We start from the raw sequence: 26491 nt of genomic DNA, 5'->3' as shown, positions 1-26491 counted from the left end.
AATCCTGTTACAATGAACTCCACCTTAGCAGTCTTTGATTTTTATTTTTCATCTTGCTGATGAAAGTAAGGGGGTTGTGGTCACTAAATACAATACTCAAAGAAGGAGCTGAACTAATGTAAACTTCAAAATGTTGGATGACTAATACCATTTTCATCTTCTTTAATCAAAACTACTCCAACCCCAGTGCCACTTGCATCAACAGCACTAATATTATTAAGTCATTCATTTTCTTCTTAACCTTGTAAGGGCCATAATATCTTAACTGAAGAAAATTTTGAAGAATGAACAATGGAGACAGAACTCTATTACCTGACTCAAAAGTTCTCTCCAGTGGTCCAGACTCAAAAGTTCTCTCCACTGTAGTTCTGTCAAACCATAACTTCACTTTTATCTTGAATTGTGGGATGCCAAATTCAAGCATAGTAGGCTGGAGAGTTCCAGACCTAAAATTAGACCCTTGAACAGATTGGACAGATTTGGGAAGGCCAAATTGAGTAAAAGACTTTATCAAAGTTTTAATATTTCTCAAAAGAATTGCCTCTGGAAACCTTGTTGACGTACATATAATGATCAACAAATATTGGTTACCTGGCTTGGTCTTAGGTAAGGGACCAACACAATCTACCATAATTCTACTAAATGGTTCGTCAAAGGCAGGAATAGGTTGTAGATGAGCCTTGGGAATTTTCTGATTTGGTTTTCCTACCATTTGACAGGTATGACAAGATCTACAGTATTTACCAACATCACTTTTGATTTGTGCCCAATAGAAGCGAGTAAAGATCTTGTGATAAGTCTTATTAATCCCTAAATGACCAGAAAAAGGAGTTATATGGGTCAAACTAAGTATTTCCTGTCTGTAAGCCATTGGAACTACAATTTGATAATTCACTGACCACTCAGTAGTACACTCTTGGCTGACATGAACAGCCCTGTATTACAACTTGTAGTACACTCCTGGCTGACATGAACAGCCCTGTATTATTTGTAGTTCACTCTTGGCTGACACAAACAGCCCAGTATTACTACTTGTTGTACATTTCTGGCTCACACGAAGATCTATATATTATTACTTATAGTACATTCTTGGCTAACATGAACAGTCCTGTATTACTACTTGTTGTACATTCCTAGTTCACATGAACAGCCCTGTATTAGCTGACAGGAACAGCCTTGTATTACTACTTATAGTACACTCTTGGCTCACACAAACAGCCCAGTATTACTACTTGTTGTACATTTCTGGCTCACATGAAGATCTATATATTATTACTTATAGTACATTCTTGGCTAACATGAACAGTCCTGTATTACTACTTGTTGTACATTCCTAGTTCACATGAACAGCCCTGTATTAGCTGACAGGAACAGCCTTGTATTACTACTTATAGTACACTCTTGGCTCACACAAACAGCCCAGTATTACTACTTGTTGTACATTTCTGGCTCACACGAAGATCTATATATTATTACTTATAGTACATTCTTGGCTAACAGGAACAGTCCTGTATTACTACTTGTTGTACATTCCTAGTTCACATGAACAGCCCTGTATTAGCTGACAGGAACAGCCTTGTATTACTACTTATAGTACACTCTTGGCTCACACAAACAGCCCTGTATTATTACTTGTAGTACATTCTTGGCTGACATGAACAGCCCTGTATTACTACTTGTAGTACACTCTTGGCAGACATGAACAACCCTGTATTATTACTTGTAGTTCACTCTTGGCTGATGTGAACAGCCCTGTATTATTACTTGTAGTACATTCTTGGTTGACATGAACAGCCCTGTATTACTACTTGTAATACACTCTTGGCAGTCATGAACAACCCTGTATCATTACTTGTAGTTCACTCTTGGCTGATGTGAACAGCCCTGTATTATTACTTGTAGTACACTCTTGGCTGACATAGCTGTAAAGACATCATCAATCCATAAGCCGCATTTTTTAAAAATCTACCAGTAATAAAAAAAATCATAACAGGCTTTTTTAACATTATATAGATCTGTCGAATAGACATGTCAACAATTCTCATCTGCTTGAACATTAGGCACTACTTGCTGTTATATACCATCTATACTCACTTATAAATCAAGTAAAATTGCAAAGAACAAAGATCCTGATCTGCCATAGTATAATGCACCTGCAGACCAGGGTCTATGCTGTTTGTTCTACTGATTACTCCTAACAAATTGCACAGACCCAGATCTGCCAGCACATAATGTGATGGCAGATCTGGTTCTGTGCAGTTTGCAGTTTGTCTCATAAGCGAGTATGTATGTTAATCTGCATACATGTACTGTCTAGCCTTAAACTCGTGGAAAAACATGCCTTTACCTTCATTAATAATAGTTACATTTTTTTTTATAAATGCATACACCTGTCACTTCCTAGGTACCACAATATGATTCATATGGTCACTAAACAAGGAACAGCTGACATTTGTCATTCAAAAAAGCAAATTTTTTAGTCACAGATGCAATTATTTTACTCTCAGCTTGAAGCATTGGATGGACTAGCATGAAATCCATAAGGTGTCATGCAAGCCATTAGGTGCTTCACCCCATGGAAAAAGTAAAGTCTCTGCAGCCCAAAAAGATTTTAAACTGAAACAATTCATCATGATGTTCAACTAACCTGCTGTTTCAGGTGCTTCTCTAATTTCTCCAACTCCCGAATCCTCTGTTTCAGTACATCCTCTGGTTTATCCATCATGGCTGCTTCCTGGTTTCTCTGACTTTCCAAAAGGTTCACTTTCTCTCTCAAGGTCCTCACAGTAGTCTGCAGGGTATGTATTGTTCCCAGCAAGGTCTCTGTGTCAAACTTTTCGGGAATAATTGAGGACGCTGTCTCCAAATTAAGATCTCCTTCCTTCGATGGGTATCTATCAGGATAAATAAATTTACTGCCACTATCGCTGTCTATTGCTGGGGATCCAACTGTTGGGGAGGAGAAAGAACTGATGTCTGCTAAGTAGAGAGGTGTTATAGGAGACTCTAGTTTCCGCCACAGAATGGCTTCATTATTTCTCTGGACCTTTGATCCACTGTTGGATGCAACATTTTCTCCATATGCTGCTGTGTCTATTAAATCAAAGCTCTCATTGCTGTTTCTTGAAGATGTCCTGTAATAATAATCAAAGTAAATAATGACAATTGTACATCGACTATATGTACATGTATTTCATCAAATAAGCAGAACATTTTCTTCGGCTAAATACTAGTTACCTAATTATAACAGTGGGCACCTGTTGTCACAGACCCAGAAGAAATAAATAATATTTCTTAAAACAAATGTGGATTAATAGATCTATGTGTATCTCGATTACTGATGACATATATTTTCTGTTATGATTAAATAATGGACATATTTCATCAAGTGTTTGAAAACAAACTATTTTCATGAGAGGCAAAGAGACAAATGAACCACTCAATTAAATATGTTATTCAATAGGAACATGCAAATTGTCTTTTTTAAAATTTATTATCTAATCTGTCAACTACCTAAAGTAATGAACATAAGGATGAAGATACCTTCAGTAATGTAGGTGGTGTACTGTTCATCTTCAGCTGTGTTTTGTGCACAGAAAATATCAGCAGTAATTTATTTTTCTTTCCCAATTCAGGAAAAGAAAAAAATATAATGTGGGATTCAAACCTGGTACTTCTCTGTAACAATTTGTTATGCTTACCACAGGACCAACCAATTGACAATATAGTGAATTAAATTCTTTGGTCAGAGTGTTATATATATATATTAGCTTGAGTGAAAAAACTATCATTGTCCACTGTCCTTTTCTGGATGGTCAATATTTAAACACAGTTAATTAAATGAAATTGTTATTTCACTACAAGTACAGACATTCATATTTGTTTATATTTCTTTTGCAACATAATTCACTCTTTGAATTGCAAATGCATTGTTCCATTAGTTTTCCAGGTTCATAATTGCCATTATCACTTTAATGTCATAGCTTGACCTAGATGTATTATTGTCTTCACCAAATGGAACTGTTCTCCTACAGCACTTTATGGTCGCTATACTGAATGGTATATTATATGAATACTGAATACATGCTATGAATACTGAATGTATACTATAAGAATAATGAATGAGTACTATGAATACTGAATGGTATACTATATGAATACTGAATGAATAATAAAGCACTTTATGAAGATTATACTGAATAGTATACTATATGAATACTGGATGAATACTATGAATATTGAATGTATAATATAAGAATAATGAATGAGTACTATGAATACTGAATGGTATACTATATGAATACTGAATGAATAATATAGCACTTTATGAAGATTATACTGAATAGTATACTATATGAATACTATAGCAATTTATGGTGACTATACTGAATGGTATACTATATGAATACTGAATGAATACTTTAACACTTTATGGTGACTATACTGAATGGTATACTATATGAATACTATAGCAATTTATGGTGACTATACTGAATGGTATACTATATGAATACTGAATGAATACTATAACTTTATGGTGACTATACTGAATGGTATACTATATAAATATGGAATGAATACTATAACTTTATGGTGACTATACTGAATGGTATACTATATGAATACTGAATGAATACTATAACACTTTATGGTGACTATACTAATGGTATACTATATGAATACTGAATGAATAAGATAGCACTTTATGGTGACTATACTAATGGTAAACTATATTGAATACTAAATGGTATACTATATGAATACTGGATGAATACTATGAATATTGAATGTATAATATATGAATACTGAATGAGCAATATGAATACTGAATGGTATACTATATGAATATGGAATGAATACTATGAATATTCAATGGTATACAATATGAACACTGAATGAATACTGAATCTATACTATATGAATACTGAATGAGTACTATGAATACTGAATGTTATACTATATGAATACTGAATGAATATTATGAATACTGAATGTATACTATATGCATACTGAATTAGTTCTATGAATACTGAATGGTATACTATATGAATACTAAATGAATACTATAGTACTTTTTGGTGGCCAGAACTCAAGATCCAACCAGGTAATGCTTAGGAGAAAAGTTCTCATTCAAGGAAGCAAGAACAGATTTTGTATTTTACATGATGCTCATAATGTTAGTGTGCAGTAATAGTGCAACTAGAACAGGTGTAACTAATGTATGTATGTATGTATGTATGTGTGTGTGTAAATATATATATATATATATATATATATATATATATATATATATATATATATATATATATATATATATATATATATATATATATATATATATATATATATATATACACAGTACATGAAATTAAATTCAATAATATAGAATGAGACCCTTTTTGTGAAAACTTACAACAGATGACTGATGTTTAAAATGGTTTTGAACTGCACTAGATGTATTAAATGAATGATTAAGGGCAAATCCCTCACTATGATTTTTATCACCGATATCAGTATCACCTAACATATTTTACTGGGAATAAATTTTATATAATTCCTAACGAACATTAACTTAATCATTCAGAGACTACTATAAGGGACAGCTCACTATTTCCATGATGCATTGTCATCAACTGAAATTTGATGCATGCTGTCTGTTATGATTCATTTATCTAGTGCCATGGCATTCAATAATACCCATCATTAAGAATGTTATATGAAAACTGGGTCAGCTTTCAGAAAAAAGAAACAGATTATATTTCTTCAAATTAATCCAACCTTTTTTTTAAAACACCAATTTAAACTTTTCAATATAGTTTTTGAAAAGAGTTTGGTGGTCTGTTTCCTACCAACCCTTTAAATGCTGTGTTATTGACAATGTCTTAACACTGAGATATAGACAATCAAGTGTCATAACACTGAGCTATAGACAATCCAATGTCATAACACTAAGATATAGACAATCCAACATAACAACACTGAGATACAGACAATCCAATGTAATAACACTGAGATATAGACAATCCAATGTCATAACACTAAGATATAGACAATCCAATGTCATAACACTAAGATATAGACAATCCAATGTAATAACACTGAGATATAGACAATGCTGAGTTACTGACAATGTCTTAACACTGAGATATAGACAATCCAATGTCATAACACTGAGATACAGACAATCTAATGTAATAATACTGAGATATAGACAATCCAATATCTTAACCACGAAATATAGACAATCCAATGTCATAATACTGACATAAATACAACCCAATGCCATAACACTGATATATAGACAATCCAATGTCATAACCATGAGATATAGACAATCCAATGTCTTGGCACTGATATATTCTTCCCAGAATTGAACCAGCAACCAGCTATTCTTTAACTCAATATGAGAAACAAAAAGTAACTTGTATTTTATAAGATCTTAATGCATAGGGAGGATAACAAAGCTAACTCATCATCTTTTTTAAAACTCATCATGCTTAATCAGAATTATGTGCCGATGTGTTATCACTACCAAAGATCTGATCCCTTCAACTCCATGTGGTCCTCCTTTTTGAATCAGGATTCACAGCTGTTTGTAACAGTTATCATACAGTGTAAACATCAAGGGCTATAACTCTTTGAAATAATTGCATAGTCTAATCATCAGGGGTTACTATAACTGTGATAATTGCATTGTGTAACCATCAGGGATTGGAAATAACTGTCATAATTCCATAGTGTAACCATTCAGGGGTTGCAAATAACTGTGATAATTGCATAGTGTAACCATCAGGGGTTACAAATAATCATGATAATTGCATAGTGTAACCATCAGGGGTTACAAATGACTGTGATACATTCATAGTGTAAACAATGTTGGTGATCCATTTCATTTGGTCACAGTCATCTGTTTCACAGAGCTGACAAATCTATTAGATTTATTTTGACATCAACAGCCATTGTATGGCAAATGAACTCTGCTGTTATTCTATTTAAAAAAATGTACATTAAAAAAAATTCTTTGCAAAACTCAAACACTTTTCATATAATCTAATCCCCAATTTTATGATTTTTTGTGGCTACTTTGTATTTTTTCAATGTACGTGAAATTTGATCTCGTGGTTTGATCTCACTGTAAGATGTTTAGGACTTAAGATCACATAGTAAGATGCCTGTGATTTTGTGTATTGGGGATTTGTCCATCACTCTGCCAAATATTGTGTATCGGGGACATGTCCAACACTCTGCCTAATATTGTATGTTGGGGACTTTACATCACTCTGCCTGATACATTTATTATGTATTGGGGACTTGTCCATCACTCTGCCTGATATTATGTATTGGGGACTTGTGCATGTTGTTATTGTTTAAGGTGACGGTCTGCTGCACACAAAATTGAAACACTATCCAATGCTGAACACTTCTAAAAAAATTGTTATTAATGTGACTGGAATAAACCTCAGAAAATGAATGTTTTAGTCAATACAACTAACACTCTTCACAGCCATATCACATCAAGAGTGGAAGGTATACACCATTACATCACTATTACTGTTACTTTTTCAACTACAGCACGTCAGCAGTCAGAAATGAACAAGAGGAATGGAATCATGTTCGTCTAATAACAAATCAATATACATCTTAGCTAATTCCCTAATCGGTCTCATAAGAAATAACAATCATTTCAAACAATGTTCTTAGCTTCCTGATGAATTATTGATCCAGCATAAAACAAGGGGAATTGCCACCACTTAGTCCCCTGGATGTTAAATAATACAATGAATTGCTTGAGACAGACTTAAAAGCATACAGTGTATACAGGCTTATGAAACTCAAAGATTTTTCTTCAAATTTTCCCAGTCTAGTTACTTTATGCACTGTTGCCTACATGGAATATTATTCTATTTAACTGGAAATTTGGACATAGCTGACTATGTTGTACAATCTAACACTGAATTATTTCATGATAGATATTATCCAATAACTACACTTTCAATTATCATTGAGGAAGTAGTTATATTCAGGACAAATGTTTTAGATATAAATGAGATATATTTAAAAAAAAGACCTAGAAATCTATAAATGTCACACATATGCCCCCTGCTAATACATGTATAATGCAATTAAAGAGCACAAGTCAAAAACAAGGTCCATAACTCTGTCTGAATATTGTGACAATCAAACATTACCCAGGCCTCAGCAAATCTGGTTTTGGTGCATAAGTATTTGAATTTGGCAGAAATAATATTCAGATGCAACATAATGGCAGTGTTCAAGTTACTGAGCAGATAGAAAATCATGATACAAGTGAAGGACTAGGTTCCGTGTCAAACAGGGACATTATTCCATGAAATTGTGTTGAAAAACATATGATTATACATTTGATGCATACATGTGTTTCAATTGAAAACCAAAACTGTGTTAATGCAACATTTGGTATGTTAGACACATTCAACCAAATCTCTTGCAATTAAATACAGCTTATGAAACCTCTGCCAACCTTATGCAAATAAATATAACTCCATGAAATCTGTGCCAACATCATAATCCAATGAGGAGTGATTCAAATAGCCCGGATGCAGCAAGAGACATAACCTCAAGGGCCTTAATTCTCATGAAAGAATGACATAACCTCAAGGGCCTTAATTCTCATGAAAGAATGACATAACCTCAAGGGCCTTAATTCTCATGAAAGAATGACATAACCTCAAGGGCCTTAATTCTCATGAAAGAATGACATAACTTCAAGGGACTTAATTCTCATGAAAGAATGACATAACTTCAAGGGACTTAATTCTCATGAAAGAATGACATAACCTCAAGGGACTTAATTCTCATGAAAGAATGTTTCCTCTCTGTGAGGGATTGATAAGCTCTCTTCACAGTGGATTTGGATTTTTTAAACATAACTTTAACAATTTTTCAGTCATATCGCTACGATGTTGGCTGTGTGACAGTTTATAGTGATGTCCAGCACTGGGGCATCATGCCGCAGACATGTAGCATGATGTACCACACAATCACATTATCCTGACACCAGGTGAACCAGTCCTAACACTAACCTCTTAAAGCTGAGCGCCAAGCGAGGCAGCTGTTAGTACCATTTTTGTAAGTCTTTGGTATGATTCGGTCGGGGATCGAACCCATGACCTTATAGTGATGCTGAAACCAAAGGATTGTCAAAAGAAAAAGGTATATGTAGATGACTGGTCCAGTATATGTATCAACTTTCCTAGCTATATCTTTAACAGTAGATGAGTTTTGCATGAGAACATGAGTGTGGATAATGAACTGATGGAAAGGAAAATGAATAAAACCATAAAAATAATGGAAATGAAAAATTCTGAATAAAAATATACATGCACATATTTTGACCACTGGTCCAATACATGTACCAATCTGGTCCACTAGTCCAATATATATATATATATATATATATATATATATATATATATATATATATATATATATATATATATATATATATATATATATATATATATATATATATATATATATATATATATATACCAGTCTTGACCAGTAATCAAATATGTGTATTAATGATTCACTTGTCCAATATGTTGAACAACCTGGACCACTAGTCCTAAATGTGTGCCAGTCTGGACCACTTGTCCAATATGTTGATCAACCTGGACCACTAGTCCAAAACATATACCAATCTGGACAACTAGTCCAATATGTTTATCAACTTGGACCACTAGTCCAATATGCTTATCAACTTGGACCACTATTCCAACACATGTACCAATCTGGACCACTAGTCCAATATGTTTATCAACTTGGACCTCTAGTCCAATATGTTTATCAACTTGGACTACTAGTCCAATATGTTTATCAACTTGGACCACTAGACCAATATGTTTATCAACTTGGACCACTAGTCGAATATGTTTATCAACTTGGACCACTAGACCAACAAATGTACCAATCTGGACCACTAGCCCATTTAATACATCAAAGTTTCAAAGCAATACCTAGAATGTCTTGAGAATTATGCAATGAAAAAGGAAGTATGAACAATGGATAGATGGAGTGACAGAAATATGGACAAAAAACAATAATAATTGAAAATAATAACTGAAACTGAAAAAATATGAATGGTAATATGTACAACTGGATTACTAGTCCAGCGTGTGTACCAAGTTTCATAGAAATACTGTACATATAACAGTTTGAGAATGATACTCCACAAATAAAAATGTTTACAGACAGACAGACAGTGATAGCTATATTGCTCCATAGTATATATGGGAGAGGGGATACAAATGGACAAGGTTGACTTACAGGCTTTTCACTTTTGGAAAACAAAGGATGCTCTTTAATACCATTTGATACGACAGTTAATGTACCAAATAGGATTAAAACATGGTACAGACAGAGAGTTACCAAGCACTAATGACAGCATTACATAGACATACATTTGGATAAGGTGCTTCGTAAGGTTTGCAAATCTTAAATACAAACTGAACAAAGCATAAATCTTGAGATGGCCAATACAATCTTGAGATACCCAGTACAATGAAAATCAAACTTACACTTGAAAGGAATGATCAAATTCAACAAGTGTCAAGAAAGGAGAGCCATGCTAACAAAACTATCATAAAACAAAAAGTTTGTCTAGGTCCTTCACTCTTTATCTTGAACCATAAAATGCCCATAGAATTCTTGTCCTGCACATGAATGTGACAGAACAGAGAACTTAGCCAAGCATAAATCTGGGGATCTGAAAAATTTGATCAGGAATTTTGACTTCAAAAGAGAGAGGAATTATAATCACAATGGTGAATTTTTCATTGTGGAACATGTCTTCAACTTCATTATACTAATCTAACGAAGACCAAAAGCATGGTAACACTGAGTAGTTTTTTGTCCATCTGCTTGAGAAATTTTTTGTGATTTCTATGTCAGGAAACATTATTTTGACTGAACAATTATTGAATTGATGATAGAGATGTGAAAAAATTATACTAAAATTGGTGAAATTGTCATTTCTTTCAAATTATTCATTGAATTCAAATTAAAATCCTAAGTTATATAATTATGGTATGAAATGACTTGTGCGTCATGCAAACAACTGTGGGCAAGGCAAAACTGCCCTGATTCATTATATTACTCAACTGAATGGAAGTGGTGCACCAGACAAGTCAATAGACCTACTTGTTCATCTGCCCTGGTATGGTTGTGTGTATGTGTGTTGTATTTAACATAGCTGTAACAATTTTTCAGTCATCTCACTATGACGTCTGCAGTGTGGCAGTTTATAGTGATGTCTAGCACTGGGGCATCATGCCGCATCATGTCCCACCCAGTCACATTATTCTCACACCTGGCCGACCAGTCCCAACATTAACCTCTTAATGCTGAGCGCTTAGTGAGGCAGCTGTTAGTACCATTCTTATAAGTCTTTGGCATGACTTGGACAGGGTTTGAACCCTCAACCTCCCATATCTGAGATGGACACTCTACCCACTCAGGCCACTCGTGGTATGGGAAAAGTTCTCCTGATTTGTTACATACAAAAATGCCATATGGACAAAGATCTTTTGTTTTCACCACCCCACCACCTATTTTTTTGTAAGCATGAGCACTAGTAACCCAGAAAGCTGCAGGTGTAAACACACTGTTGTAAAGCATTGATATGTCATCAAATATGTGTGGAATACACCTGTCTTGGACAAATCACCTAATAACCCATACTCTACATTACTTACCTACCTTTTCAAAAAGTCCTAAGAATCTCTGACCACCAGTAACTCCAACAACAAATAAAATCCAATACGATTCATATCAATCACCAACCCAAATGGAAGTGACACAACCACATAATGGAAATAAGGAAGACTGCACAGGTGAATCGATCTCCTGAATTATTAATACCCATGGTCTGTTATCTCTACCAGGCAAGAGAGTCTACTGACAGGTAAACAATCCTGCACACACCTGACTTAGGTATAGGTGATTAGCTGCCCACTGTGTGGCAGGTTTTAGCCATACAGTGTCTAGTCTGATGGGATAAATGTTCCAGTTGAAACTGTATATATATATATATATATATATATATATATATATATATATATATATATATATATATATATATATATATACACACACACACAAGACTGGACATGTTGGGTGTCACTGAGCTATGCCCTAATTAAAATAACATTATAAATAAACATAATATACAACTTTGTTATACCACATGGGGGGGGGGGCATATCTCAATTATGAGATTATGGTGCAGCCAAGGACTTAATGGTCCAATTACCACATGAGCTGTTAATCACAATCCTGGAGAGATTTAGTAGCATAATGAAATGTAACCCCCAAAAATGTTTATTCCCTGAAAATAATAATCCTTTCTAGTCCATTCAATTAGTGTCATCAATTAAATTTAATTGGTATAAATTTTAAATTTAATTTGTATAAATGAAATATTCATGTACCAAGTTACACACAAATTACATCTTGTAAATTAAATTATCAACTTCTAACTTTAGTTGAGTAATTTAAAACACTAGTCACTTCAATTTATAAGTGAAGCAAAAAATTACAAGTTAGAGACTTTTTTTAGGTGCAAACATCTACAAATTTAAGGTATATTAACATATTAATTTTGACACACAGACAAAACTTTTGTTATGGTTAGCATGAAGAAAAATTTCAATTTTTTTTAGAAAATCATTAACTTGCTATCCGATAAATATTCAAATGCCATGTCAATAAGAAACAGGAAATATTTCCTACACCTTAATGACTGGAGATTTTGACACTGGGTAATGAGGGGTGCCAATCAGTTCAGGAAGGGATTTAATAGTACTAATGATATTCAATATAAACATCATGTCATATTTCAAACTTTACAAAGACTCACCAGATTATCAGATTATTATTTTCTACAATTATAGGTAACAAATAAATTCAAAAAAGAAACCCCATTGTTCTCATTGGGGCAAACAGATGGTTGTTTGGTTGTCTTTTATAATAGTACTTTCAGCCCTTGGTTATTTCTCAATGCATTTCCCAAGGACTCACCAGGCAGTCAATTTGGGCTGGCTTTTGTGGGTATCAAATCTGTTACCCTTTTAGTATTAGTCAAATGTTCTACCAAATGAACGAGCATGCCTCTTGGGCAGAAAAAGGACTGGCTTTCTATTTTGACTTTCCTTTCTGTTTATTATACAGATAAGAAACATACATAACAAATGTGTCCAAAGAGAATGTTTTTTTACAAAATCTGGACAAAAACCTAAATTTTTATGTATGGAGTATGGAAGAAAAAATGACTAATGAAAATGGTAAGAAAAAAATGACACTAGCTTTCACTGATCCAGTGGATGGAAATGCTGATTTATCAATTGGTTTATTAACTCACTTAAGTAAGACCAAAATAATACACAATGCATGTGACAGTGCTCAAGTCAGGAAAAACATTTTCCTAAAGTGGAATAGTTCTGATTACACAGGCAGAAGTAATGAAAGGGTAGATGCATTTTACAGTTTTGAGTTTAGTGAGGTAAATATAAATAATACAATTAAAGTGTTTGATCATCAAAACCTTAATTTTAATTCACACCATACATCAGTTAATGCTAGTGATATGTAGTTAATCACTAATTGATATATAAATATTATAAACACCAATATCGGGGGCTAGTGAGAATAAATGCAGACTTTGAATGAAGCTGACCTGATCAAAATAGTCCTTATATGAAAAGAAGTTTGGTTTTAACTGTGGTACTTTTCATCTGCACCGAAACCAGATTTGCTGAGGCCTGGGTAATGTTTGATTGTCACAATTTTCTGACAAAGTTATGGCCCTTGTACATAATAATTTCCTTAAAATTTATAAAGTTAATAATATATACTCTGTAAAGTTGACTGTTAAATAAAAATTAAATCACTCCAAAGCTTGACAGTAATTTTGTTAATAACATTAAAGCCCCAATCAAACATAGCTCAAAATTTATAATGTTTAACGCAGCTTTTACCTAGAGACAAGAATTCTGGTTGAATGGCCACGTTGGTTTATCCTTCTAAAAAAATATAGCATCTAACAAGAAACAATTTTCAAGACTAGAACAATTAAATAAGTTTGAAAATACATAATGAAGGATAAGAATTCAATGTAATTAATAAAGAGGAAAATATGAAATCTTAATGTACAGATAACTTCTGGTTATGATGACAAATGATAGATACAGTAAACCTGTCTTGAGAGAGCACTTGTCTTGATAGACCTGGTTTTCCATGCACATACTTATCAACCATAGTGATATGACCTATCATGGGAGACCACCTGTCTTGAGAGACCACTTGTCTTGATAGATCTAGTTCTCCATGCACAGACTTATCAACCATAGTGATATGACTTGTCATGGGGGACCACCTGTCTTGAGAGAACATTGTTTTTTTGGAAGAAGGGATGGTCTTTCGAGACAGGTTCTAATTTTCATAATTTAAATATTGAATACCAACACAAATGATTTTATTGAGACTGCTAGGCATTAAAATGAATTTTCCCATAATTTAGGAATGATTCAGGTACTGGTATAAATAACAATTATCTAATGTGTAACCCAGTTAATCAAACACATTATCAAGTACAGATTTATCACCAACATGTTTGTAGTATCTTACATTACATGGTTATTATTCCTACATGTGAGAAAGAATTAGAGCAACTAATGCCTGCTAATGAAGGTTTCATTAACTAACACTGATTAAAATAAATTAATTATATCTTCCATTTTTAGACTCATTCATTCTGAATGACAAAAAAATCTAAAGAAAAAAAAGAAGTAGAAAGAGAGGGTAAAATGATTGCATTTCCTTATCTAATGAAAAATGTAACTAATCTGAATACTCTAATTATATGCTAAAATTTAACTATCTTGAAAGTCCCTGATTATGTGCTAAAATTTAACTTGCTTGAAAGTCCCTGATTATATGATAAAATTTAATTACCTTGAAAGTCCCTGATTATATGCTAAAATGTAACTGGAAAGTCCCTGATTTTTATCCTGAAATGAAACTAGAATGTCCCTAATGATATGCTAAAATTTAACTAACTTGAACATCCCTAATTATATGCTAAAATGTAACTGGAAAGTCCCTGACTTTTATCCTAAAATGGAACTAGAATGTCCCTAATTATATGCTAAAATTAACCAATTTTAACATCCTGATTATATGCTACAGTCATTCAAGTAGCCTGAATGTCCCTGATTATATGCTAAACTTTAACTAACTTGAAAGTCCCTGATTATATGCTAAAATTAACTAATTTGAAAGTCTCTGATTATATGCTAAAATTGACTAAATTGAAAGTCCCTGATTATATGCTAAAATTAACTAAATTGAAAGTCCCTGATTATATGCTAAAATTAACTAAATTGAATCTCCCTGATTATATGCTAAAATTTAACCAGCTTGAAAGTCTCTGATTATATGCCACAATCATTCAGCAAACCTGAATGTCCCTGATTATATGCTAAAATTCAACAAACCTGAATGTCCCTGATTATATGCCAAAATTCAACTAATTTGAATGTCCCTGATCATTTACTGCAACTCAACTAATTTGAATGTCCCTGATTACATGCTAAAATGCTTACTGAATATGGAATCTGTTGACTATACTGCAAAACAATCATGAAGATGCCAGACATACCAAATTAAGCCAAACGCTGTTGAGAATCTCAAAAATTTTCAGGTAGACAGATAGAAAAGTAAGAATGTTTGAAAGAATGTTGCATCCAATATATTAATAGATAAAAGAAATACATGCAATGCAAAAAGTTAAGAAAAGTTGAATTCCTACTTTGCTTGAAAGAATTTAAAAAAAAAAGGATCATGCAAAACCAGCATGCATAATTACAACTCACTCTGTTATATTTGGGGCTATATTTACTAGACAGCATATACAATGACTGAATAATAAGTGTGATGAAATTACAGCTAAGGAAGTTATTTTTTGTTGCTTTTAAAAAAAACCGCTAAACACGGGAGAATAAATTATTCTTTTACAAACCTGGGTGTGTGTTTTGAAAGCTGTGCAAACTTATCCTCCAAAATATGTATCTTGGTAGCTTTCTCCTTTATCTCTCTTTCCATCTGGATCTGTTGTTCTGCTAGAGAAATCCTGAACAAAAGCCTAGAGTTGTCAGGTATGGTCACATAATCTCACAGAGTGTACAATACATTCCCACCCCATATATTCATTTTAAAGGTAAAGTCCAGTGGTTCCCAAACCCATGGTCACAACTCAAATTAGGACTGTGAGGATGTTTTTTTAAGTGTTCCCAGGAGTTTTTAAATTTTTTTTAGGCGGGCTGGCAAAAATCTATCAAAATGTGGAAATGGGGTCATTATACTCAGAAAACAAACCCAAATATTTTTTAGGGTTGTGCCAAAAAAATGGTTGGGAACCACTGGTATAGTCAAAATGCAAGAAACTTGATTTTATATCCTTAAATTTTAATTACTAATTACAATTAATGTTTGTTCAGCCTATGAACCATAATTTATTGGAATATATTTAATTTTACTTTTTTCTTAATTCTGTAATATTACATTTGCTCCTTAAATTAATATACATTAGGAAACAAGACTTAGTCACTTTCTAGCATCATGTATTTTTTAAAGAGTTGGCATGTGAGATGTATCAACCAAGTAACGTACCACTAAGAGATTTCTGTCTCACCTGAGTTTTGTCTCACTATTCTGCAGTGCTTCTAATCTCTGTCTTAGGCTTATGAGGACATGTACCAACTCCAACATCTTCTGATGAAAAGCCTCATTATTGCCTGACAACTGAAAAAAAGTCCATGCGGTAATTTATATATTACTGATTTTGATACAGATCTGCATTATGGCACAGTCAAACTGACCTAATAGTCACCTTTACATAGCGGACACCTAGTTGCAACAGCCATTGTAAATTTCCATCCGGCAAATTTCCTAAATAAATGTCTTGAGTATAATGGTCATTTGCTTTTTGCAGTCACCTGCCAAGTGTTTCCTGACCAAATAATGGTTTCGCCCTGCCATAAGTGGTCATTACAGCATATCTACATTGATCACTCATGCAAACTAGAAGTTTGCTTCATGAAGACATTGCTTAGATAATGGATTATATTGTGAATTTCTTATCTCACTTGTACTCACTAGTCTCCAGTCACATTGTCAATGTAACCCAAAGGTGTCAGTTTCAGATTCACCTGAAAGGCAGTTTTATCATTATCATAATGGGCCAAAGCAATTAGTAAAACCTATCCTAATATGTAGAGGGTCCAAGCTGGATGGTGGGAAAAGTAGTTGTGTTAATGCAGCAAATATGTTGTTGTTGTTGTTGTGGGGTTTAACGCCATTTTTCAGCACACGATAGGCTATACATGGCGGCCAGTATTAATGGTGGAGGAAGAACCCGAGAAAACCACTAATCCAGATGAGCAACTGGCTAATCCAGATCAGCAATTGGCTAATCCAGATGAGCAACTGGCTAATCCAGATCAGCAACTGGCTAATCCAGATCAGCAACTGGCTAATCCAGATCAGCAACTAGCTAATCCAGATACTGTTTCTGAAGCATGAATAGCTGTTTCCAAGATTAATTAATACAGGGTGGATGACCAAAGAGTCGGTCCTGTGCTTTACAGTCATGTTAAAACTGTTAATCGGCAGTGAAATTATTCTTTTGTCATACGGCACAAAACAAAGTAAGATCAATGATTATTTTAAGTTGGTGAAGATTTAATTTATAGGATGGATTAACGTAAGCAGGATTATAAAATTAATCTTGAGTGGAACAGAAATTTGGATGAGAACAACATATAAGGATACTTAATGATTTTGCTGAATAACTCACACAAAAACCATAATAATAACAATAATAATAATAATAATAATAATAATACTAATAATAATAATAATAAAAACATCAATAATAATAATAATAACAACAACAACAACAACAACAACAATAATAATAATAATAATAATAATAATAATAATAATAATAATAATGATAATAATAATAATAACAATAATAATAATAAATGCACATCATTTGTTCAAAAACAGTCTTGAAAGGTTAACATTTGTACAGAGGTGGTTGCTATTACTGAAAGTGGTCAGTGGGCAAGTAATAAGGAATGATGAAAATAATCCTGATTATGTTAACCTTACTTGATGTCATACATATTAAACCCATTTCATCCAAAACAATGTACAGGTCAAATATACACTTAACTGAAGAGTACAGTGGTTCAACAGTGAAAAACGGTTTCAAGAGAGTCACAAAATTGTGACATGTTATAGATGAATGACTTTATACTGGGATACTTTATATATTATACAGTGGTCCCTTACTACAACGCTGTTCAAAGGAATCATCATTGGTTACAGTATTATAATTGTGTGGTCACAATATACTGGGTACATTACACCTTGTACAGTAATCCCTCAGAACACACTGTTAAGACAGTCACCATTGTCGACAGTGTTATACAAGGTCACCTTATACTGGGGTACATTATACATAGTATAGTAATCCCTCAGTATAACAATGTTATAAGGAGTCCTCATTGTCTATAGTGTTATGTGAGGTCACCTTATACTGGGATACATCATACATAGTACAGTAATCCCTCAGTATAACAGTGTTCAAGGTTGTCAAATAAGCACTTGAACTTTAAAGGTTTTAAGAATCAAAGGATAAATAAGCCTAATATTAATTCAATCTACACAGGTCTATAGTCATTTTAAAAAATACAAGTGGCAATTTGTGCTTAGAGTCGTGAATATTTTGGATGAAATTTACGTTTTCTTGGGGCCCCAAGTGGATGAGTGGTCTAAAGTGCTCTCTGTTATGGATCACTACCATCTCACCTCTGTCTGCATGGGTTCAAGTCTCGGATTCAGCCAATGTGGGTATGTGAGAAAGCTTGCCAGTAGCTTCTCGAGCGTTGGTGGTTCTTTCTGGGGATTTCCCGGGTTCTTCCTCCACCATAAATACTGGCCACCATGTATAGTCTATCGTGTGCTGAAAAATGGCGTTAAACCCTACAACAACAAAAACATGTTTTCTTCTTGTTTTAATTGTTCAAAACTACATGTATTGGTATGGTTTAATTATGGCCTCTAAAGAAATTAGAAATTCTAACTTTTATTACATTCCATGACATTTGTGTTGCCACTAAACATATAATCTTTTACAATATTTAAAGCTGTGACAAGAAAGTGTGAATAAATTTAAATCTGACTATACCTACCTCTTTTTCCGCTCTGCTCTTGAAATTATTCACCTGATCCATGAAATTCTCAAATGATCCCTCACTGGAAAGAAGATCCACTAAATCCACCAGCTCAACTCTAAGGGTGGCCAATTTGTCTGTCAACTCTAATATCTTCTCTCTATCCTGAATCTCCTTCTGTTCAAACAGTTTGACTGACAAGATTAACTGCTCGTATGATGCACCATCAAATGACCTGTTACTTTCCTCCGACTGGAATATTACTGAACTTTGATTGTCATCCTCAGTCTTGTCTTCTCCAGTCATATCCAGATTGTCTTTGGAATGAATAATAATAGAACTCTCTGAGGTCTCTTTGTTTTGGACACCACCATTAGCACCTGTAGCACCGTTAGCACCTGTAGCCTCATCCAAACCAGCAGATCCAGACTTTTCCACTGAACTAAGATTGAAAGTTGACTCCCTTAGATGTAGTGCCTCACTCTGAAGTTCCTGAATTTCACATTTCATATCCAACATTTTTCCTTCAAGAATTTTGATTTTTCGGACTAATTTCACATTTTGAGATTCAAGTTCTTCGATCTTCGTTCTATATTTAATTTCCTTTTCACTAAATTCCTTAAGTCTTCTTAACATGTTGAGCGGCATGCTGCCAGTAAGGGAAGACTCGGAAACCGGGTCCTTAAGAAAATGCTGCTCCTCCTCACTGAATACACTGGAAGAAAGGGGATCCTCAGAAGGATTTTCAGATTCTACATTAGGGTTATCAGACATACTAAACTGCTGACTAGAACTTGGCGTGTCCTGCTCAGCCACAAGTCTACTTACATCTGTGAGGCTTTCGTCTTGCGCTTTATGTCCAAAGTTTTTAAGCCTCCTTTCAAGTTCTTCATTTTGAGCATTCAAGTCTTGCAATCTGGCAAACATTCTTGATTCTGAGAGTCTGCATGCTTCAATCTCCTCTGTCAATATTCTGGCAGTTTCTTCACAGTCCTGTGCCTTTTTCAGTAGACCAACTTTCTCTCTCAATTGATTGTTTAATTCCTCCTTCAATAACTTCTCAGTCTCCGATATTTCAGAAAGCTTGTTTTCATAATCTGTTTGAAGCTCTTCCAGCTTCTCTTGTGTGGACATTAACTCCTTCTCAAGCTCTGCAAGAGCTCTTTTTTCACTAGACAAACTTTTCATCAACTTCTCTTCACCTTTCAACAACGCCTCTACTTTTTTCTTCTCTTCTTCATACTGTTTGTGTATTGCCGTTAACCTAAGAGCTAAATCAGCTCTATCTTTATCAGAGAAGTCAATGCTGTTTTTCAGTGTGAGCTTTTCATGTTCCAGTTCTCCAAGTTTATCTTCGAGATCTTTTTCACTCTCAACATTGTTCTGTAGTCTCCTTATTTCCCGCTTCAAATGGTCTTCTTCATCCTCTAATTCCATGACCCTCTCCATCAAAGAATCTTCAGCCTGTTCAAGAAGCTTCACTTTTTCAGACAAATATTTCACTTGTGCATCAGTGGCTGTCAAATGGCTCAGTTTTTCTGTCAACTCTTGGTTTGTCACCTCCAACTCTTGAATTCTGGCAAAAAGTCCTGACAAAGGTTTCTGTTCACTGTTGTTACCACTGTCATCATCATTTGTACTGATGCATTTATCACACATCTCAAATTTCAACCCATCACGATGAATACTCTCATATGCAGAATCACCAGAGTCTTCACAATATGTATTTACATTTTGCCTCAAAGCACGCAGATCTTCTCGAAGCTTCAGCTCTATTTTTTCCAATTCATGAACCCTATTTGAAAACATGTCACATTTCTCTTTAGCAATTTTCAACTCATTTCTGAGATTTGATTCAACTTTTTCAAGAGATCTCACCCTCTCTGCAAGCACTGAATTATCATCCACATCCATTTTTGTTGTATTTTCAACACCACTTTGATCTGAATCAGGCTCCTTTTTTTGGCTTGAATTATTCAATTCACGTACACTTTTAAGTTCTTCAGTTAATTTAATTTCAATTTCTTCAAGTTCACTAACCCTATCCATAAGTTTACACTCAGCATCTTCAAAAATTTGAAGCCTCTGCTCAACACCTTTTAATCTCTCTAGGTCTATTTCATATTTGTCTATGATTTCTTCATAATACTCGATTTTCTTTTGAAGCTGGTTTTCGGAATTGTCCAACTGAATCACCCTATCATGAAGATCACAGTTTTCTGTCCTTAATTGTTCGACTTCATTCCTGTATGTGACCAACTCGCGTGCTAAACTATCATAGTCATCCATGTTGTCATTTCTTTGATTTTTCTTTAATCTCTTTTCTTGTTTCCTTAATTTATCATTCAGAGCTCTATTGTCTTTTTCATATTGTTCTACCAGTCTTGACATTTCAAGCTTAGATTCACTACATTGTTTTAAATTTTCATTTGCTTCCAATAACTTATTTGTTAAGCCTTCCAACTTCCTCTTCAAATTTGCCATGTCTTCTTCTTCCTCCTCATTTTCATCGTTAGGCTGAGTCAAACAAGCGTTCAACTCCTTTTCAACTTTTACAAAACTTTCTAATTTACTGGCCACTTCCACTCTGACATCATTATCTTTGAACGTCTTCAAAATTTCAGAATTTTCCTGACTGACTGTTTTAGAACTTTCTAAATATTTTATTTTCTCCGTAAGGTCTTCTTCATGCTTTTCAAGTTCAGTAATCCTAGATATGAAATTGTTTCTCATTTCGGTCTCATTTATTTCAAGATCTCGCACTCTCTGAGACAAAATCCCATTATTTTCTCTCTCTTTTTCAAGTTTTTCCTTTAACATGTTCACACTGCATAATAGCTCTCCAACAGATTCGAGCAACTTATTTTCATCTCCTCCATTGTCTGGAATTTCTTTTTCACATGTCTCCATCTTGTCCATATATACATTTTCATTCAATGGCTGTTTACCCATTACATGTTCATCACCGATGTCCCATTCTTCATCATGATCTTTCTTTTGTCCTCCAAGCACACATTCTTGCCAATCCTTCACACTGACTTCTGAATTGTTCCCATCTTTCACATTTGCCAACAAAGACCAAACAACTCTTTCTTTGTTCTTCAAATTCCAAATTATTTTCTTTAATTTCCCTTCGTTTTCCTGAAACGATGTAATCTTGTTTTCAAGACTTTCAAATCTGAGATAATAATCCTCAGTGATTTGTGTCAACTCTTGTTCTAATTCTTCCACTTTTGCATTCAATTGTTCTATAACCTGATTATTTGCATCTTCACTGGCAGATGACAGTTCTAGTGCCAAATTTGGTCCTGGAATTACCTCTTGTTCATTTTCCCTCTCTTGCAATTTTAATTTCAAATCTTTATTTAAATTTGATAATAATCTGATTTTTTCCTCTAAACTAGCCTTTCTATTGGCTTCCTCATCAGCAACTTTCTTCCAGTTTTCTTTCAAGATTTCTTCACTTTCCTCTAATTCCATCACTTTTGCTTTCAGTTCCTGATTCTCCGTTTCCATGGTAATGACCTTCTCCTTCAAGGTTTCCACCAGGTGGAGGTCAGTCATTAGCTCTTCCCTGAGGTCAAGACGCTGTTGAAGAATCTGATTATTCAACTCGAGGTCAGCGATCTTCCTTGATGACAACTCCTCAGCCTCTTCAAGGTATTTCATCTTAAGTACAAAAATTGAAACATACAGTTTTGTAAATGCATATATACCACCTCAATATCATCTATGGAAATACAATCCAATAAATCACTCTTGGAGTAGAGATTAATACCAATAAAATCAGCAGACATGTGGCACAATGCATAATTATTGATTGATCTGGAATAAGCAAAACTCAGACTGTAACAAAGCACAAAAATTCCGGTAAAGAATAAAATGGCACAAGGTCTTTGATGTATGTTTAAAGAAAATTTACAGTTTTGGCACAATATGTACAGTCAATCCTGCCCTAACAGTTACCTTTACATATGATGGTCACCTGCTTAGCATTCTAATTCCATCCCCCTCCTTGCTAAATTTCCTTTATAAATGTCATATAACAGTCACCTGCTTAGATAATCTATGGTCAGCATACAGGTAGTTCCTAACCAAAGAGTTACTACTCAGTTATGCTGCTTGCATGTACATATGTTGTTATAATCTGGTTCATGGTCACAGAGAAGCTTGTAGAGATGACTGAGACTTGTTGAGCATTAATTAATTGATTTTGTTAAGACTTTACTCACAAAAAGATTAAGTAACATATCTGCCACAGATCATGAACATACTCAGCGTTTGCAGAATTTAATGTATGGCAACTGTATCAGTTAGGACCACAAGCTAAATTGACCTTCGGTCAGGTGAGTTAAAATTGGGGGTGGGGGTTATCGTCAAGTAGAGGCTATTCATCAGATTAATCACTATTAGCAAGTCAAGGGTAGTTGATTCGCTTTGGCATCCTAAGCTGTCCAAAACAGCGTTCTGAATAAGTGCCCTTTTGCAGACAAACAAGTATCATAAAAATCAATTAACAGATGAGAAAGTTCATAATGTGGCTCATTAGGTATTTAAAAATATGATTTCCATGATGTCCACAGACACTAACTCAAAATCAGAAGTTGAATGAAATGTTTAGACTGCTGTAATAGTCTGGCTCATGGAACCTTGAAAAACTTCTTGTTCAAGAAAAGTGATTGTTCAAATCAGGCAACCTTTAAGAAAGTTGAATTTTATATTGAAACATTTTTTTTGTTGTGAGATATTTGTATTTGTCAAGCTAGAAACTTGTTCAATCAAATACACTTCAAGGGAAGTAACTCTTCTAAGACTGCTGGCTTGTCAGGTCTCTAGATAGCAGATTAGTTCAAAGTTATTACTGTTTTACAATAGCTTCTAACTCCTAGATTGTATAAAAGGCTGTAGATCTGTGAAGGCATGCCAGAAACTGGATAGGTTTCATATATATCAAGTATGGTAGTGGTGTAAGTGACTTGGAATGACAGCCATACAAAATCTGTTATAAAAAACACTGAGTTAATGGAATATGGCATTATATAAATGTTTATATATTGCCTATTTCTCAGAAATATACTGAAATAAAATGTTAATGATTTAAACAATAAAATGAAATATAGTGAAAATTCACATATAATAAGTAACATCTTTTGGTAATTGAAAATCCTGGAGCAATTCATTATCGATCAATTAAATATGGTCATGTTCATGTATCCACTTAATACATTATCAGTGTATCTATTAAATACAAAGGCCATGTACATGTATCCATTAAATACTATCGCCATGCACGTGTATCCATTAAATACGATGGCCATGCACATGTATCCATTAAATATAATGATCATGCACATGTATCCATTAAATATAATGGCCATGCACATGTATCCATTAAATATAATGACCATGCACATGTATCCATTAAATATAATGGCCATGCACATGTATCCATTAAATACAATGGCCATGCAAACGTATCCATTAAATACAATGGCCATGCAAATGTATCCATCGAATAATATGGCCCTGAACATGTATCCATTAAATACAATTTCCATGCACATGTATCCATTAAATACAATGGCCATGCACATGTATCCATTAAATACTATGGCCATGCAAATGTATCCATTAAATACAATTTCCATGCACATATATCTATTAAATACAATGGCCATGCAAATGTATCCATTAAATACAATGGCCATGTACATGTATCCATTAAATACAATGGCCATGCACATGTATCCATTAAATACAATGGCCATGCATATGTACCCATCAAATACAATGGCCATGCACATGTATCCATTAAATACAATGGCCATGCACATGTACCCATCAAATACGATGGTCATGCACATGTATCCATTAAATGCAATGGCCATGCACATGTATCCATTAAATACAATGGCCATGCATATGTACCCATCAAATACAATGGCCATGCACATGTATCCATTAAATACAATGGCCATGCATATGTATCCATTAAATACAATGGCCATGCACATGTATCCATTAAATACAATGGCCATGCACATGTATCCATTAAATACAATGGCCATGCATATGTATCCATTAAATACAATGGCCATGCAAATGTATTCATTAAACACAATGGCCATGCACATGTATCCATTAAATACAATGGCCATGCATATGTACCCATCAAATACAATTGTCATGCACATGTATCCATTAAATACAATGGCCATGCACATGTATCCATTAAATACAATGGCTATGCACATGTATCCATTAAATACGATGGCCATGCACATGTATCCATTAAATACTATGGCCATGCACATGTATCCATTAAACACAATGGCCATGCATATGTATCCATTAAATACAATGGCCATGCATATGTATCCATTAAATACGATGGCCATGCACATGTATCCATTAAACACAATGCACATGTATCCATTAAACACAATGGCCATGCACATGTATCCATTAAATACAATGGCCATGCATATGTATCCATTAAATACAATGGCCATGCACATGTATCCATTAAACACAATGGCCATGCATATGTATCCATTTAATACAATGGCCATGCATATGTATCCATTAAATACAATGGCCATGCATATGTATCCATTTAACACAATGCACATGTATCCATTAAATACAATGGCCATGCACATGTATTACTTAAATACAATGTCCATGCACATGTATCCATAAAATAATGTGGCTATGCAAATGTATCCATTAAATAATATGGCCATAACATGTATCCATTAAATAATAAGGCCATGCACATGTATCCAAAAATCTGAACTATTTAGCACTCCATATAGTAAGTGAAAGGTTATACAGAACAGATTAATTGTCTCTATGCTTTAATTTAACTTGACCATTAAGCTACCGTTCAAATTAGTTACAAATCATCGGACTTTGCATCGGGGTCTATCAGACTCTGTGACCAGGGCCGACTTTCGTCAAATTCCAGCAGCACACTGGTCTACTATATATTTTTATGTCATGTTCATTTTCAAATCAGCAAAGAAGAATAATTATAACTCACTGAATACCAATGGAAAGGGAAATGGGAAGTCTCAGTACTGACAATTATATGCATTAATACCAATGGAAAGGGAAATGGAAAGTCTCAGGACTAACAATAATATGCTTAATACCAATGGAAAGGAAAATGGGAAGACTCAGGACTAACAATAATATGCCTTAATACC

At 34.0% G+C, this 26491-nt stretch overlaps 1 protein-coding gene across 2 annotated transcripts in view; it reads right to left on the bottom strand.

Moving 5' to 3' along the window:
* The window catches only part of LOC149795109 (uncharacterized), a 281949-nt gene that overhangs the window by 84951 nt on the left and 170507 nt on the right, over positions 1 to 26491 (bottom strand). For both annotated transcript variants that reach the window (XM_089964814.1, XM_089964815.1), the window contains exons 16-19: positions 19299 to 22949; positions 16730 to 16839; positions 16058 to 16168; positions 2648 to 3134 (exon numbers count right to left, since the gene is read on the bottom strand). In XM_089964814.1, coding sequence (XP_089820940.1) covers positions 2648 to 3134; positions 16058 to 16168; positions 16730 to 16839; positions 19299 to 22949 — 4359 coding nt within the window. The remainder of the gene's footprint in view (positions 1 to 2647; positions 3135 to 16057; positions 16169 to 16729; positions 16840 to 19298; positions 22950 to 26491) is intronic.

The sequence above is a fragment of the Sinohyriopsis cumingii genome, chromosome 7 (assembly GCF_028554795.1).
Source record: "Sinohyriopsis cumingii isolate HCF-2022 chromosome 7, ASM2855479v2, whole genome shotgun sequence".
Taxonomy (NCBI): Eukaryota; Metazoa; Mollusca; class Bivalvia; order Unionida; family Unionidae; genus Sinohyriopsis; species Sinohyriopsis cumingii.
The sequence above is the reverse complement of the archived record's forward strand: the minus strand, read 5'-3'. Positions and strand labels throughout refer to the sequence as shown.